Source organism: Podarcis vaucheri (genome assembly GCF_965113315.1).
Source record: "Podarcis vaucheri genome assembly, chromosome: 1".
Lineage (NCBI taxonomy): Eukaryota > Metazoa > Chordata > Lepidosauria > Squamata > Lacertidae > Podarcis > Podarcis vaucheri.
In genome coordinates this window covers 90,787,326-90,805,604 of record NC_138759.1, presented here as the reverse complement: position 1 = coordinate 90,805,604, position 18,279 = coordinate 90,787,326, and the positions used below count along the sequence as shown (strand labels likewise).

Sequence of the window (18,279 nt, the reverse complement as noted above, 5' to 3'; positions counted from 1 at the left end):
TGCCAATAATCACTTCTGGGATGTGAATGAATAGTGGGGTCCATAAGGGAGCTTCTCACCATCCTCTACCATAGGTAGTAACTGCTAAACTCTTCTCCTCATGCCCACCCCTTACTGATTTACAGTAAATAAATTATCCGGCTATGGAACAGGAAACAGTTCAATATTGACCATCAGTGCTGTGTGCATCACCTTTTGTTAGGTGGGGCAAGCAAGGATATATTTCATGCTTAAAATCATGAAAACACAATTCCTGCTTCTTTGCCTAAGCCCAGATAAAATTTCCACACTGCATTTTGTTTCTAAGACACCGTGCTTAGGAAGAAGCATCATTTACTAAGTGTATGCCTACCTCTAAGCATCTCGGACCAAAATAAAGCTAAACTTTTTTAAATTAAAAAAACAGGGTTTTTTTAATAAATGGCAATGCCTTCTGATGACACTTCCAAGCTGAACAGAAACATATGACCAAACATAACAAACCAAGCTTCTTATATTGGCATCATTTCTGTGTTAAAATTACCCATTCACGCCATCATTTTTGTAGCAGATGTGTCTATTACTTCATGCTAATTGTGGCCTCCCAGAATTTACACAAATAGCCAAAAAGATGCATGTTTCCTCCATGCAATTTCATCCATCAAAGGGATATCAGATCTAGGAAACCTATCGTGTGTAAAGCAAGTAAGTAAGACCAAGCTGCACATCCAACTTTTAACCAAGGTGGAAGGAAAATGTTGATAGCAGGGGCAGGTAATGTTTGTAATTGATTGGGCAATTACAAAATTGAATGTTTGTAAAAGCATTGGGTTGTAGCCAATGGATTGGTACCGTTCTTGCAATGACTTGCACCTGCACAACAAGATTTCATCTTCCTCCCCCCACCTGCTTTGGTGCAGGGCAGCTGATACCTTTAAGAATTCTTCTTAAAACAAATGCATGGTATATATTTTTCCCCAGTGTGGTGCCCTCAATATGCTTTTGGACTCCACATGGCATCTTCTCTGGCTCAACATCTGGAGGGCATCAGAGTGGCTGCCCCCTCTTCTAGGGATTATGATAAGGCACGTAAAATATTTTCTTTTCTGGAGTTGCATCACGTTTGGAAGTAGCCCATGAACTGTCCTCTTCCTAGAGCATATTTACACTACAGATTCCCTTAGACCAGTTTAATAGGAATTCCTTCTCTCTAGGGAATTGTAAGACCCATAGTTCAGGAGGGAGGGCACTGGGAATCTCTCAGACAGAATTTGCAGCATCCTCAAGAAATTATGTATTTTGGATGGTTTGGGCAGGCTGTAATAATTTTACTGATATGACACCTACGGGTTATCTCCAATGAAGTTGCCCAGTTAGTATAAAGAGAGTCAGAAGAGCAATGGGACTTCCTGCCAAAAAAACCTGACAGACCTGTTCTGGGGTTTCCCCTCAACCCTCTGGAGTAGATCTGAAGTTGTGCTGAAAGACAGGGAGGAGATGTTCCACTGCTCAAGCAGCAAGCCTTGCACCAATGGGACAACTTTATTGGATGCAATTCAATATAAATTTTTTATATACCCTATCTGCAGATATTTTTGAACAGTCAGGATTTGTCTAGTTTTTCCCAATCTTTAAAACAAATGGGTCATTCACTAGTTGCCTGTTTACACTGGGATAATCTATCTGCCTTTTCTTTCAGGGCTGTCCACAACCATTTAGGAACATTGGTGAGCATTGTGTGTACAGTATATCTTGTAGAAGACCCAGGCCATATGGGTGGCTTTTTATTTAGCTGAATAACTCCCCCTTTATTGAGCAGATTTCTTCAGGAGCAAATAGTGATCAGTGAGACAGACCCCTTTCCCTGTTGCAGCAACTGAAGAAAATTTAATAAGACCTGAAAACTACAAGCTTATCAACCGTTCTTTTAAAGGCTAAGAGCTATACCATTTTGTACAGCTTCAGAATAAAGCATCATTAAGGACATAATACAGTACTTGATGGCTGTTTTTCCACAACAAAATGAAAAGCTGATCAGAAACGTTTTTGCAACACTTGCCTGAAAAATCAAAACACAAAGACCAAACAAAAAGAGACAATGATTAGAAGTCTACACAAATACCTATGCACTAGCAGCTACAGAAGCAGTTTAGCAGTATAATCCTACACGTTTACTTAAAAGTAGGTTCCATTGAATTCAATGAGGCGTACTTCCAGGTAAGTGAGTACAGGATCACAGCCTAAATGTTACAACATGAATCTGGCAATTATCTTTTTAAAATAAAATCCACAGGGTTGGGGTCCCCCCCCCCTTGTTTCTTCATAAAAATAGATTTTACAATGAGACCTTCCTTACAGGATAAACGTATTTTAAAAATTGATATTCCTTTAGATATCCCTTCCAATATTGCCCTTCAAAGGAGGACAACTTGTTTTACAAATGCATAAAAATATAGAGAGTTTTTTTAGGAGAGGCTGTAAATGATGCAAGAATTGGGAATATGCTACTGCAACCATCAACAACACAGCAACGTACAACCTTGTGGTGGGCTAGTTTTAACAGACAGCAGCTCTGGAATACAGAGGAATTTAAACAATGCAACTTTAGCTGAAGGAAGGGAGCATCACAAAATCTAGAATGTGTTGGGGTGGAGGGTTAAGACCCACTGAGCCATTAAAAAAAAAGATTCAAAACACTGTTATGAAGAATAATTCCATGAGACACAGATAAAGTGGTTGTAACTGCATATGCAGTTGTGACTAATCTACAGCACGCGCGCACACACACACGCACACACACACACACACACACACATTCCCCATATCCTTGGGTTTTTTTGTGTGCACTCTTGGCTGTGCAGCAATTCTGGATAATGATTTATATCCACAATGCAAAATTGGACCATTCACCTTTTACTGGGTGAAAGAAAGCTTTGCACCTGAATTCTCTCACACACCCTCTGATTATATAAGCTAAGCTGGTCTGATTTTTTTACTATATATATATATATATATAGTGGTGTAACTTAGCATACCATGCTTTGCTAAAAGCAGTTTATCTTTTATAAGATTAGTCAATACAAAAGATTCCAATGTATTCCAGTGCAGGAGGAGGTAGCCTGTTCTAAAGCAATCCCTTCAAGGCAAATAAAAAATAAAATAGAAAAAAATCCTAAGTGGAACTTGGAAGTAAATGAACCCAGCCATAAAAGGATGTGAAGAGCTCAGTAGCTGTGTCAGCTATTCAAGTAACACTGCGGGATTCAGTTGTGTCGGGAGAAAACCAACTTGTTGCCACTAATATGTAGAGCACTGTTAACAATAAAAACTGCCTAGCAACTTAGCAATACACATAACATAACAAAACAGGAGCAATGGAGGCAATATGAGGTCAAGTGTATGAATGGCAGGAGTGGTTTTCCATGCAGAAACTTTTCCTACCTTTTATTCGGCTACCCCTGCATATATGCTCTGTAAGCCTGTGGCCTTGCAAAAAAAAGGGGCGTCCAGGGCATGTTCTAGGGTGCACATCCAATTCAACAGTGCACTTGGCCTGGCATGAACTGAGAGTACACCCTAGACAACACCCAGCTCCGCACTGTAATTGTGGGCAAGCTGACGTTGGCCCTCTTATTATAGGCCTTCCCCCTGAAAAACTCATGGCAGCCTTCTGAGGAACAGGGTTTCCTAAAATAAAAGTTGAAAAAGTACCATGCTGGCAGGTTATGTTGCAAAGGTTTAAAAATAAGAAAGTTCAATCCACTGTGTTTGTTTGTTTGTTTGTTTGTTTGCTTGCTTGCTTGCTTGCTTGCTTGCTTGCTTTAAAAAATCATGCATTAATATATTTTCTTTTCCCACCTTAATCCTATGAGCCATTGCACTGGGAAATAAATGGGTGGTGTGCAATAACTGCTGTGCCAGCAGTTTGCTTTCCACAAACAATGATCTTGCAAGAAGTGCTAGGAGGCTGTAACAGCACAAGGGCATGTTATTTGCCTCTAGTGTCAAGATTGCTAGTGCACAACACAGGTATCAGAGACATGGCAGGTGTAGCACTGGGTTTTCTTTATCTTTGTGGCTGCCCAGAAAGGCTCCCTTCTCCAGAGCCAGCCACACAGGTACAACTGAATGGGCTGGTATTAACTTCTTATCATGGAGCAGCAACTGGTAGGTGACACAGCTGCTTGGATTTGCCAAGCGTAGGGCAGACATCAGTGCAAGTTACTACACACAGCTGCAGCCGCTCAAAACTTCTAAGTTCAAGCTGTTCAGGCTGTTCACAAACTGCAAGTGAGATAAAACAAATGAATGGGGGGAGAGAGACTTGCAGTTGCCTGCAGAGTTCTCCAAAATATGGAAGAAACAAAAACTGTAAATGTCTTTCCCCATGTTAGTATTTTACAGCGCCCTCTCTCTCCACCCTAGCCTTTCAAATGCAGTAAAATGATTTTAGATGCCCCTTCCAAACTCAGTTTAACAAAACAGTAACAGAGTGGGGTTTTTAATAATAATTAAAAAATCAAATGAAGTCATGTTTATACTTTTACAGTATCTTTTTTCAAAGAAAAGGAAGTGCCAATACACTATATCAAAACACATATTTGAAGGAGCTTTGGATCAGGCGTCACTTCCTCCTTTTTCTTTCTGATGTGCATCTGCAGGTAATTTTGCTTGCATTATATGTAGAAAATCACAGTTCTTGTTGCATCCCCCCCAAGGATGAACAAACACGCACGCACACACGCACACACACATATATATAATCATAATTTGTGAACACTGTACACTAAATATTTCTTTTCAACAGCATGACAGGCATTGGGCTTATGGCAGCAGGTGTGAATAATGTGCTGGGTCTGAAATCTAGGGGATGCCATATAAGCAGCCTCAGACACAAGACAGGTTGACTGCACCTTCCCACAAGGTAAACTTAAGAGTATGTCATTTCAGAGTAATGGGGCAGTTAGTACTTTGAGGCTTATGATGCTGGAGTTACCCTAAGTCCAACTCACACAAAACGACGCAGCCACTTTGGTGGCAAACCTCCTGAACACCAACACTGTTCAAATTAAAAGGGGGGAAAAGTTGTTGTTGTTTTTCAACCTGTCTTTCTTTATTACCTATATATTTGATAACAACACTTTGAATTCAATGTACTTCTAAAAGCTTGTTTTCTGTGAAGAATCCAACCTTTAGGCTTCTCTTCCCTTTAAAATTCTCTCTATTACTTTTAGACTTTCCCCAGGGCAAGAAGGGGAGAGGAAACACCTCTGCTTTCTCAATGCAGAGAAGCCACCAAGAAGCCTCAGGACCTCACTGCACCCGCTCAGTGAAATTCTCTGGGAAAACGCCTCGGCATTGGTCAAGTTCTTTGTGCTGAAGCCAATCAGATTCTTTCACACCCATCAGCCATCCTTCATCCTGCCAGGGAGAGAAAGGGAAAGACAGACAAAAGGTTTGTACAGAGTGAAAAACAAGCAGGAGGACAGCCTAGGACTCTTAGGCCGCTGATCACAACCTTGAGCAAACAAGGCAATCAGTTATTTATTGGTGATAAATTTGTTATCATCTATTATTGAGGTTTTGAAGAATCACTGTGCTGCTTTTGCATACATTTGAGCTTTCACTGAATTTTTCACATTTTCCTCCTCATGGGTATATGTACCTGTCAGCTGAGGACAACACTCCATGCATCTGAAGAAGTGAACTCTAGGGCATGAAAGGTAACATCACAATACATTTGCTAGTATTTGCTAGGGCGCTAGAAGATTCTGTTATTATTTCTGGATACACTGGGTTGTATCCAATTCTGTGCAAGCAGAGTTCCGCTTATGCAACTGGACTTCCTCTTCCCTCTAGGAGCACCCAAAATCTGCTCTGGAGGTTCCCACAATTCTCTGGAGTAGATTCAGTGATGCACAAGGAGTTTTCAAGCAGAAGTCTGTTGCGCGAGCAGAACAGCAGAGCTTAATATGACCTATTATGTTTCCTAAGCTCCATTGATTTTGGTTTTTTTGCCTGTCTTGAAATTTGCATTTGACAAATTCAAGCCTTATCTGAAGATGAATGTACTTAGCTGCACATGTAAGGTCCTGCCCACCTGTCAACGTTGACCCACAGAGGATGGGGGAATTAGGGATCCAGCCTGCTGCCTAAATCTAGTTCCCCACTCCTGTTCTAAAGTCACTTAGGAGCTAACTACAATAGAGAAGAGAAGACATTTTTAAAGGTGCTATTTGCTAAGAAGAGATATTCCTAATCCATTATCACTTTAGGAAGAGAGCTTGTCTATGAACAAAATAAAACACTCTCTCTCTCTTTCAACACAATGGGATCTCCTAGGAAGCTGTTATTGTGAAAAACTGAATATGATTACATCTTGGTCATTTCCACTCATGAGGTACAAAGTGGCTCTTGCATCAAGAGTATCTAAAGGCTATTGAGGCCTTGCATAAGACAATGTCCATTGTTTGCATAAGGCACTCAGGAAACAGGACTGAATGCTTCTGGTTTCTAGAGTGCTCTGATCTGCTAGTGATGGTGACACACAAGAGGCACATAGGGTTGTGAGGGATTGAAGACTCACTACTATTTCTGCGGCAGGGTCCCACGCTCCAGCACCCAGGAGCCACCCAATCGCAACATGATTTAGCCACTGAGAAGAAGTCTTCTCACCCTTTGTGCTGATTGGAGCCAATCAGAGGAGACGTTTGAAAGTAAGGAAGAGGTGCCTTTGTAAGGAGCTAGCAGGGCCTTTCAGACAGCTTTGTAGGCTTCAGCTGGCTTGTGGGTGGCAGGCTGGCCACCCCTGCTCTATACTAATCCTTTTGAAGAATCAAGCAGACAGTTACTTCAGAGATTCTGGTTTTGCAAGTCATCATCTCCATTCATCTGCTAGCTGCTTGAAGGTCACACACACAGGAGAACGGGGTTTTCAAAAGAAGTCTTTCTGGTTGAAATCCAGTGTTGTACATACTATATGACACTGGTGTGTGAAGCAAAAAAAGATGATGATAAATCCCACATGCTCTCCTTACCTGCTCGTCCGGGTTGTCAAATGGAATCACCAGGACAACATCTCCAGCCTTCAGTTGTAGCTCATCACTGTCAGTGGCTGCATAGTCATGCATGGCTTGTGCCTGCAAAGAAATAATGACTCCAGTGAAGGGAGAGAGCTTGCTCCAATTCATGAGGAAGGGGTGATGCATACAGCTTCTGCCCACTTTTACCCAAACCAACAAGTGAGAACATGATTATCTATCTGCTATCCCACCTCCTCTTGTCCTGCAAAGTTATTGTTTTGTTTGCTAATATGTTATGTATTTCTGTGTTTTTATATTGTAAGCCCCACTGTGATCCTTAAACAAATGACATTATAGACATTTAATAAATAAAAATAAAATAAATTTGAACCACAGAAGCTCTATGGTAGGATGATTTTCTCCGAAGGGTGTAAAGGAGGGGAGACACAACTGGTTGTTTTCTTTTGGTTATTTCACCAAATAAGTTAGAAAAAGAGATGCCTGGGACAGTGCTTGAATTATAAGGGGGCAGAAATGGTCCAGCTCATGTATCTTTTGTGACAGTCCTCTATGCTACTATGAAGGCTATGTTTTTGGCTAACATTGAGGAAACAACAGATCCTAACTTGTTGGAAGCCACCCATACGATGGTGCACAAGGTTTCTCGATGAACTAAATGATGCTTGATCCTGTCTCTTCCCTTTGGCTTGCCTTTACTCTTCACTTAACTGACAAGGAAACACAAATTCATTTTAATGGACATTGGTGTGGAATGTGTGTCCGGCTGAGGTGAAAGTTCTTCCTCACACTCACCTTAAACAGGAAGCCTGGTGGCATGTCAGCCCTTTCGGAAGCGGCTCCACTTTCAACTGTCCCATTGACTGTGGCTGGGAAGGTCTCCACAACTACAGCAGGCAGAGAGCTCTAAGCATAGCAGTGAAGGGAGGCAAAGAAAACACAACAAGGAACACTTGAAACAAGACACTTGGCAAAATGAGACCCCACTGCACTAAACTGGTTCACCCCATTATTCAAAAATCCAACGCCAATGTATTGTGTGTTTTTCCTCCACCATGTGGATGTTACAATTTATGGCCCAGAGTAGCCATTAAGGTGAAGAGAATGACTCATGACAAGATGGGAATTTTAAAAAGGGAATCACAGACAGTGGCAAATATTAGAGGGGAAATCAGGGTGGTATAAAGATTATGGAACACACAGCAGGTGTCTGTCACAAGGGTGAGAGGAGATATAGGTTCATAGTAAGAGGCAGAAGTTCTTCTAAATCTTTTTTATTCCCTTTCCTTGATCTGAAATTGCTACCTGTCTTCTTCTTGGTAGCCTCTGACCTCTATGTCCTCAGTATCATTTTCATGCACAAGAACTAACAACTCAGTGACCTTGTAAGAGCAACAAATTTGATGCCTCTGGCCAAATTTCTTAGCAGAGCCAGACATGGTGAGAAAGTGGAATCAAAACTTAGGGAGGGGAAATGAGAAAGGGTTCTGTGCTTTTAGCCTTCATGGTTTGCCTGGAGGGATCTGTCAGAGCAACAAAGGCTGTTGGACAACATGAAAGAGCCAGGGTGGTGATTAACTGGGACTGGGGAGAAAAGTGGAGATATTCTTTCTGACTCAGACCACTTGCAACTGCTGCTGCTACATGCTTTGCTGTTTGCATCAAAGGGGAGATTTTTCTTCTGGAAGACCACCTGCAGATAATTAAAGGGCTTTGTTCAACAGTCACAACCCAGCAAATTGGGCCCCTCCATCAAGGATTCTGTACTACTTGAAGAACAGAAGCTATAACAGTGTCGCTTTGACGGGTTCCCATCTGACTGAGTTAAGTGAAACAGTGATTATATATTGTGTGCCAGCAACATGGGAGAAAGAGATCCCACCACCGCCACCCCTCTCCCTTGCCTATGGTCTTACTGAGGCAGATCCTGAGTCAGTTTCGGTTTTAGCTGCTTCAGCTCCAGCTGCTGCTGCTTCTTTGCCAGCTGCCTCAGCACCAGCAGGAGCGGCTTCTGTGGGCTGCAACACAAAAGCCAGTTAAACTCCTGGAACCCCAGCATGCCCAGGAGAGCATGACCTGCCACATCTTTAGGACTTGCCAGAATTATGAGCATCTGCAGCTCAGTGCTGAGTGGAGTTTGAGTCCTTAGCTGGACTGCAGCACCCACACTGTTAAAACAGTCAGGTATCGGCACCAGTTGGGTATCCCAAGTTCATGTGTTGGCACAGATCCAAGCTGCACAACTTTGAGGAAGAGCAAATGACCCTGGGCTGGAATGTAGCCTGGAGCTCATCGAGTTAGCTGCTTATTAAGTCTTTGTGGTTGCGCTATGTGGGTCAGTCTCACCCATCTCAGATATTTTTCATGAGTCAAGTTTACAGGAGGTGCACCTTTGAGGGGTTTCCTGCACTATTTGCGTTAAATCGGATCCTCTTCACGGAGGGTACGTATTGCGATCGGACCTCCAAGCACCTCCCATCTGCTGGGGTGGGCAGAGCTATGCCCTGCTCCATGCTGGTTGGTCGTTTTGCATATTTCCTGGACCCTAAAGCCAATGGTGTGGCTTAGGGGGTGGCTGCAAAACTTTATGCCCTGTGTGTTGTTTGCTGATCCTCTTTGCCTTTGCACAGAGGAACGCCCGCCCACCCGCCCTTTATCTTGGTGCACTTGGCCTTGCTATGGACTTTGTTGGTCACCTGTTTTGCAACAGGGGCCTGGTAGGGATTTTTCCATTTGGCAGATTGGCATGGCCATTTGGTTTTTGCCTACCACGTAGCAATTGTCACAACTTTGTAAGCTTTGGCGGTTAGGCATTGGATCAGTGATATGTGGGGAGGGGCGGGGTGGCCATCACCTGCCCCTCCAAGGTTAAGGGTATCCCATTAAAGGAATCAGTGGTTGGCCTGGGTCTTGTCCGAAACCTCGTGGTAGGAGCTAGGGCCATACCAGGACCCCACGGAGACACCGGGGTAGCTCAAGTCGGTTCTCACCGGCGGGGCTCCCTCTGGCGGTGTTTCACCCTTTTATCAGATTCCCTGCGAAGCAGATGGGAGTCTGATATAGTCGGGTGAATCCAATGCCTAAGCCAATACTACTCACATTCTGTATTTAATAAAGTTGTGGCCTAAATTTTGCCAATAATTTTAACTAAAATCCTGTGTATCTTCATTTTGGGGGGTATGTTTGGGGGTTCCGAAGCGCAACTTAGGTTATGAAATTGATCCAACTAATGAAGGTTTCACATTTGCATAACAAAGCAGCTTGAAGCAAGAGGTATTTTAAACCTCACATTTGAAAACAACCTCATGTTCTCAAGTTTTCCAGTGCTGACCCTGTCTTTTTCCACATAAGCCAACAGTGTGCCCAGAAGGTTCTCTCTTCCGCATGATTGCATAGTTTCTACCGTTTCTTTTATGGCTGCAAAAACTGCTGTATCTCTTCATACAGTTGCATAGCTTCAAAAACTGACGCACTTCACCTTGAGTAAAACGTTTGAACGTGGCTGACAAAATTATTGCTTGCAGGACTAGGAAAGGAAAGTCTGATGAAATCTGGCAGTGCGCTTCCTAATAACAGCAGACCCTTATAACAACAGAACAACAGAAGCTGTCTTTTGGACCAGGGTCAACTGGTCACCAAGTTCACTGTTCTAAGTCAGCAGCAGTTAAATAATAGACCATCAGATCAGATATGAAGATGGCATACACCCTGATCAGTTATACCACATGAGGCTGTGCAGAGTTGGCAGCATATAGTGAGAATCAATGCTATCAAAGACTGCCACCACCTGGCCACTGAAGAAGAGACTAGTGAGAACCCATCCAATTTCCTATCTCTCAGCAGTTAATCAATAGGGATTACATGCATCTCAATCTTACAGTAAGGCTGCATTCACGCAGCAGTTTATTATATTTTCCCTGTGTTTCCTTGTTGATTTCTGCCATATATTTTAACTTTCAGGTGACATAAAAACCGTTTCCAGAAATAAAGCAGACTATAACACAAGTTTAGCACTCATTTCTGGAAGAAGAAAAATCCATTTGCAAATAACGCAGGAATGAGCACTAAACTCAAGCTACATTCCGCTCTGTTTCTGGAAGTGTCTTTAACGTTGTGTGAAAGCTGGAATATAAAGCAGAAATTTATGTTAGGGAAATGTCAGGAAAACAAAATAAACTGCCGTGTGAATGCAGGCTAAGAAACATTTATCAGAGATTAAAACCAAAAAAGATTGATAATGGAGCCTAAGGAACAGGGGACCTGACTTGCTGAAAGGTTCACCTACTGAGGTGAACAGTTCCAAAATGCTATTTAAGGTGCTTTTTGGCTTCTCTCCTACCATTTGCATTCATTTGTTAAAGATAGAAGTCCAGTTTTCAATGCATTTACATGAAGTTTCAAAAAACAATTGCCTTGAAGGATGGTGGATATACAAATCATTTTTCTGTCTTCCTGCCTTTTCCCCCCTTTCATCTATGAACAAAAGCTTTGCAACTGAAGTACATTTTTTTCCTTCCTCCTTTTTTTCCATGGCTGCCCCCTTCCCCACATCTCTGGGGAAACTGATAAGGTCAGGGAAATCTTTGTTGATGTTACCAACATTTCTTTTCTTCAGAAGAATAAAATATGCAAATCGATAGGGGTATAAACAATAATGATTATTCTTTTTTAACAGAATAATAATAATAATAATAATAATAATAATAATAATAATAATACCACTCCCCATTAGTGAAATAGATAAGGCTTTCTTCTGGGCTTGTCATTTTCATGCTGACCCAAATGTATATTATTTATCTACATAGTGGAGTATGAGGGAAATGGCAGTGGCACAGGTGGGTAGGTAATGTAGAAAGGAATGTTATGCACATCATTAAAGCTGCCCATTCTATCTTCCAGTGTATGAATGAACACTCGTCACATTTCCTTTTAGTCCACAAGGGCTTTAAGAACATATGCCACTTGCCACCATTGATTGAAACTTACATATTGGCAATTTAGGATAAGTAAAATCACATCCAAGTGTTGCTCTCAAAAGGTTTCCAGTATGGATCTCTGCACTAAACAACTTGACTAGCCATTGTCCAAGATGGCACTATTCCTAATAGGCCTCTTCAGAGAAGTCATTATAGAGTCTTCTTGTTGAAACACTACAATGGAACTGGCACAAAGCTAACTGAACTGGCTATATATTGAACTAGAATATATAGGAGCAAAGAAGATACAGGCACTGTTTAAGTGCTCTTACAAAGCCACATGCTACATAAAGGCAACATGATGCAGGATAGATATGCTCTGATGCACAAGACTGAGAGAGTCTAGTATTGAAAGGGCATTCCAAAACCCTTTTAGTAATCTATTATTTTCCATTGAAACTGCAACTATTTCTGTTTAGCTTCCATATGAAGACCCTTGCTGAATCTGACCAGTGGTCCATCATGTCAGGCATCCTGTTTCCCATTAGCCAATATGGGAAATCTACTGGTATATTCAGATTCTAGCCCCCTCCCAATGTTGCTCCCCAGTAGCTAATATTCAGAGATATACTATCTCTAAACCTGGAGGTTTCATATAGCAATCAAGGACTAGTCTTGATTGGTTTCTCACATTAATGGTGTATTGTATGAATAAATATTTAATAATAATAATTCGTATTAATAATTCTCCACCTGTCCCAAGGCTTCTGCCCATCAACATTGTCAAGTGATTCCAAGTATGATGAGGGAGAGAGACACACAGTACTCTCTATCCTGCTTCTCTACACCTTGCAAAATGTTCCCCGTTAATTTTTTTTTTCCCTAGACTACCAAGCCCCAGAAAATGCAGTCTTTTTTCCTAGTAGGGGAGGAATGAAACTTGCTAAGTGATAAATGCTCCAATTTTGCAAAAACATTATTGTCAGCGTGCAGAAAACGAAATCTCGTTAAAAGCACACCAGCTTATTCCAATGACTTCAGGAGAATCATACCAAAGAATACACACATATTCCACACTTGGTATAAATAATTGTGGGCCACACTCCATTAAAACAAAGCCACACACAAGGAACCAGTATGCATTCTGACAACAGGGAAACTCAGCAAGGCAGGATAAACAATGCCTAGGTAAAATTTCACGATCTCCCCCGCACTCCCATCCCACATGCAGCAGGACATAGCAACCCTTGCTTTATTTGACACTTCTAACAGCAAAATCTCTCTTGAACAAATTAGGAATTGTTGAACTTAATAATAATTCTGTTATCTATATGCTGCCCATCTGACTAGGCAGCTCCCAACAGACTATTAAAACACATCAAAGCATCAAATATTTAAAAACTTCCCTACATTGAAAACACAAAGAGAAGAAAATTATCAGAGTGGTAGGTAGGCAGTGAATAAGCCTTTGTTTGTTTGGATGGAGGGGAGGTTGTAGTCTCTGCCTGCCTGCCTGCCTGCCCCTTCTCATTAATAAGAACAACAATATAATAATAATTTATTATTTATACCCTGCTTTACTATCGTGCCTAGGGAATGGGTAAATTCTAATTCCTTTGGAAGAGTGCTGGGAGCAAGAGGTCATTAAATTTGCCCCAGCCTAATGCATTCCAAGGAATAACAACTGAGTAAGGCTTGTACTAGAGCACACCAGCCAGAACAAGACAATTTCAAATGTATGATCACTTCAAATGCTTTCACTTACTTGGCTGATCTTAGTCTCAGTGGGCTGGTCAGGCCAGTCCACCTCGAACGCACTATTGTTAGGATTATCGGCCGGAAACTGATCCATAGATTGAACGCTGCTAGATGGAGTCTTTTCCGGCTGATGGGTGGAATTTGAAGGAGGGAGGAGAGAGAAACAGAGATGGGAGGAGATAGCAGTAGGCATGGTTACATGAAGTTACAAAAATGAGAAGAGTGCAGTGAGAAGTAAGACAGAATAGACAATGAAATAATCCCAGGGTAAATAGAACTGTTGAACAGGTAAGAGTCAAATGCGCCATAATTTTGGATGGATCCTGGGGGGAAGGTGGGGTCAACATTACCCCTGCAGCCAATGGTCTGGCAAAAGTGCCTCCATTTATTGACCAGGGTAGTTCACCTTGGGATGGAGTGGGTTGTTAGGGTGCAGATGGAGCTTCCATGGTTACAGGCAGTGCAAGTAGAACTGCCCTGGAAGACTGCCAGTGTCAAGCATCAGGCAGCACTGTTCTCCAGAGGATGCTGTCCTGGTTTAGCCTTGTCAAGGCATCCCTGGATATTTCTAAAAATCCCTCCTACATCATTAAGTACCTCTTGCTTTCTCCCTCACTGCTTCTATGCACTGCCAAATCCATAAAGGCAGTGCCGTGCTGTCTCAGTGACACCTTCTCTGCTGCAGAAGATTGGAATGGGGCCACATTTTGAATTTTGTCACTGAATTTAGCATCTCAGTAGATTTAATTCCATAACACAGAAGGAAGTGATTATGTCCTTTAAAAAATATATAAAAGGAATAACCATTGCTGGCAGAGGGTGAGAGCAAGGGTTTAAAGAAGGAAAGACCACTAAATGTATTTGTTTTTAAGCTGTGGTTTTCCAGTCACAGAATATGTATATCTATATATCTACCAGTATATATAAATATATACAGACAGACAGATAGATATGTACCGGTAGATCCTGTATATAGATATAGATATAGATATAGATATAGATATAGATATAGATATAGATATAGATATATGATCTATAGTGAGCTAAAGTAAAGCCTGAAACTGTGAGGTGAATTTGAGTATGGACTTAACAAGCTTATCTGATATTTTGGTTTATCTTATTTTATAACATTTGGGGTAATTTATTTTATGTCATAAAATATTCATGTCCTTTTATTTGGACTCTCAACTGTATAGCTTATTTTGTTGCAAAAGTCGTATTATAAAGATTAAAACCCCTATCTCTTCTTTGTGTCTTTGGCTCAAACACCTTGCTGGGGGAAATATCAGAATATAGGAAGGCATCTAGCTCAGTATTGTCTACCCTGACTGGGTTTCAGACAGCAGTCTCTTCCTGCTCTAGCTGGGGATGCTGGGAATTGAACCTGAGACCTTCTGCATGCAAAGCAGAGTCTCTGGGTTATGGCAGCCCATATCTGCATCAGTTACATTTATATCAGGCTGTTTGATTCTGCTTTTAAATATATTTGAGTATTGAAAATACTCATATATCCTAAAATAGCTTTCCCATCCCACCAATATATGGGTCTTTGATGTCACAATATCTATCACAATCCACAACCCCTGGCTCTCTTCAGGAGGAAACAGCATGGGAAATCAACTTGTAGAGTAAACTTCTGTGTGAACAACTGATGCAGATGTGCATTTGAATATTCATTCCCTATACACACCCTCAGCACAATGCTCATTGAGGTCTCATTGAATTGTGTTTTGGTGTGGGTGGGTTACACAATCCCATCCAGGGAAGCTTATTTTCCTGTTGTACAAAACATAGAGCTGGATCTACAGAATACCCTCTCTCAATGGCTTTGAGAATATTTAACGAAGGCAAATGCTTAACTAGCAACAAAACACTGCTAGAAAGACTTCCAGACTAGCACGCTCAGTGCCGGGTCATTGTTTGTGCTCCTGCCATCTTGAGACAGACAAGCAGCAAGACGAAAGAGAAAGGGATGCAACAGAAGGTGAAGTTGCCCCTAGACCTGGCTAGATTTATACGGCAGGGCAAAAAGCCATGGATTAAGTTTAAACTGCTAATGGAAGTAAAAGACAGAGGAGGGTTCGCGCTGCCAGACCTTAAATTATAATTTTATTACGAGGCTGCATGTTTAGTATGACTCAAAGAATGGATACTACTAAAAATGCCAATATACTAGACATTGAAGGCCGGGACAATAGGTTCGGCTGGCATGGTTATCTTGGATATGACAAAGTCAAAATGCACAGAGGATTCCTTAACCATATAAGAAGGAGATCACTTTTTACAGTATGGGGGAGAAATAAACTATTGGAACCCAAAAAACCCTTGATGGTTGTCTCCAGTAGAGGCAATAGCAGTGAAAAAGAAAAACATGGAAATTAATTGGCTCACCTATAAAGAAATATTAGAAGAAGAAAATAACCAATTAAAACTTAAAGGATATGAAGAACTTAAACAGACAGGGATGAACTGGCTACAATATTACCACCTAAATGAAATCTTCAAATTAGATTTAAAAACAAATGGATTTGATACAAAGATGTAAGACCTAGAAAAAGAATTAATATTAAATAATAGGAAGACATTATCAAAAACATATAGATGATTATTATTTGAAAGATGAAGAAGTAAAGGAAGTGATGGTGAAGTGAGCTCATTTCGGCTACCCAATTGAAATGGAAAAATGGGAAGAATTATGGGAAAAAAGATTTAAAATTTATAGTGAACTATCTGATTAAAGAAAACTTTATGAAAATGACCTACAGATGGTACCTGACCCCATCCAAATTAGCTAAAATTAATAAAAACAATAGTAACAAGTGTTGGAGGTGTAAACAAACCATAGGAACCTTTTTCCACAAGTGGCGGACTTGTCCCCAAATTAAAAAAAAAATGGGACATGATTTACGAGGAACTCAAAAAAATGCTAAAACATACATTTATAAAGAAACTGGAAGCATTTTTATTAGACATTTTAGCAGTAAATATTCCAAAAGAAAATAAAAGAGTGTTTCTCTACATCACTCTCCCACCACCTGATACCCATTCTGTCTTCCCCACAGTTAGTCCTTTTCCTTGGGAGAGAGGGAAACAGGCAGAGGTGGGCTGGCATTGAACCCTTCAAATATTAAGTTGAACACTCAGAGAACCCTCCTCCAATGTTTTCTGAACATTCAGCTTTAAAAACTCAAGGGATGCAATGCATCTCTATTATGGGTACACGGCTGCTCACCAATCCCTAAAACCAATGATAAAATAATTCTAGAATTTCCGTGCCAAGCTATTACTTTTAGTCACTAGACCACACCAGTTTCCCCCCAGTCCAGATAAACGGTTAAGGAGATGTGCTTTACTATCGTGCCTAGGGAATGGGTAAATTCTAATTCCTTTGGAAGAGTGCTGGGAGCAAGAGGTCATTAAATTTGCCCCAGCCTAATGCATTCCAAAGAATAACAACTGAGTAAGGCTTGTACTAGAGCACACCAGCCAGAACAAGACAATTTCAAATGTATGATCACTTCAAATGCTTTCACTTACTTGGCTGATCTTAGTCTCAGTGGGCTGGTCAGGCCAGTCCACCTCGAACGCACTATTGTTAGGATTATCGGCCGGAAACTGATCCATAGATTGAACGCTGCTAGATGGAGTCTTTTCCGGCTGATGGGCAGAATTTGAAGGAGGGAGGAGAGAGAAACAGAGATGGGAGGAGATAGCAGTAGGCATGGTTACATGAAGTTACAAAAATGAGAAGAGTGCAGTGAGAAGTAAGACAGAGTAGACAATGAAATAATCCCAGGGTAAATAGAACTGTGGAACAGGTAAGAGTCAAATGCACCATAATTTTGGATGGATCCTGGGGGGAAGGTGATTATGTCCTTAAAAAAATATATTAAAGAATAACCATTGCTGGCAGAGGGTGGGAGCAGGGGTTTAAAGAAGGAACAATCACTAAATGTAATTTTTTTTAGGTAAATGCTTAACTAGCAACAAAACACTGCTAGATAGACTTAAAGGTAGTTCCTGACAAGAAGCAAACTACATACAGTGATAATATCAGCATGGATTCAATGACCTTTCATGGAGAAATGTTCCACTTAAAAACATCTATATTTTGAATCTGAAATTAATGAATTGTTCAGCCAATAATGGTTTCAGCAATAACTATAGAAGCACGCCGTCAGCATGACATAAGGATATTACAAAAGCAAGCAGAGCAAATAGCAGCAGAAGATATCTTAGGTTAAAGGTTGCAGTTCAGAGAGAAGCAAAACATTGGTGGTTCATAATCTCTATCTACTTTAGGGTAGGTATTTAACATACTACATCACAACTAAAGCTGGGAAAATAGAGATCACATTTGTTTGAAGAAATATGGTGCTTCTTTCCACACTGCACCATTTTTCTGGAGTGGTTGTACATACACTATGACTGGGCAAGAGAGGCCACAACACACTGGCTTTCCATTCAACAACCACAGTTGCTGAGGCACAGCTACATGGGTAGTCCACTGCAATCTCTCATCTGATTGGGCTGCTCTCAACTGCACAGAAAGGTACCCCACACAAGTAGCTTACAATTCTTTTTCT

The 18,279-nt window shown here is 41.1% G+C and overlaps 1 protein-coding gene and 1 long non-coding RNA gene across 16 annotated transcripts in view; both read right to left on the bottom strand.

Moving 5' to 3' along the window:
* Positions 1 to 18,279, bottom strand: part of LOC309541279 — a 452,672-nt gene that overhangs the window by 326,454 nt on the left and 107,939 nt on the right. The window lies entirely within an intron of this gene.
* The window catches only part of BIN1 (bridging integrator 1), a 110,600-nt gene continuing 94,167 nt past the window's right edge, over positions 1,847 to 18,279 (bottom strand). For 10 of the 15 annotated variants that reach the window (XM_082238329.1, XM_082238337.1, XM_082238338.1 and 7 more), the window contains 6 exons: positions 17,231 to 17,350; positions 13,701 to 13,820; positions 8,936 to 9,037; positions 7,815 to 7,925; positions 7,017 to 7,118; positions 1,847 to 5,400 (listed from right to left, as the gene is read on the bottom strand). In XM_082238329.1, the coding sequence (XP_082094455.1) occupies positions 5,293 to 5,400; positions 7,017 to 7,118; positions 7,815 to 7,925; positions 8,936 to 9,037; positions 13,701 to 13,820; positions 17,231 to 17,350 (663 nt within the window). In that variant the 3' untranslated portion in view covers positions 1,847 to 5,292. The remainder of the gene's footprint in view (positions 5,401 to 7,016; positions 7,119 to 7,814; positions 7,926 to 8,935; positions 9,038 to 13,700; positions 13,821 to 17,230; positions 17,351 to 18,279) is intronic. The other 5 variants (XM_082238331.1, XM_082238332.1, XM_082238334.1 and 2 more) reach the window with 1 other exon arrangement.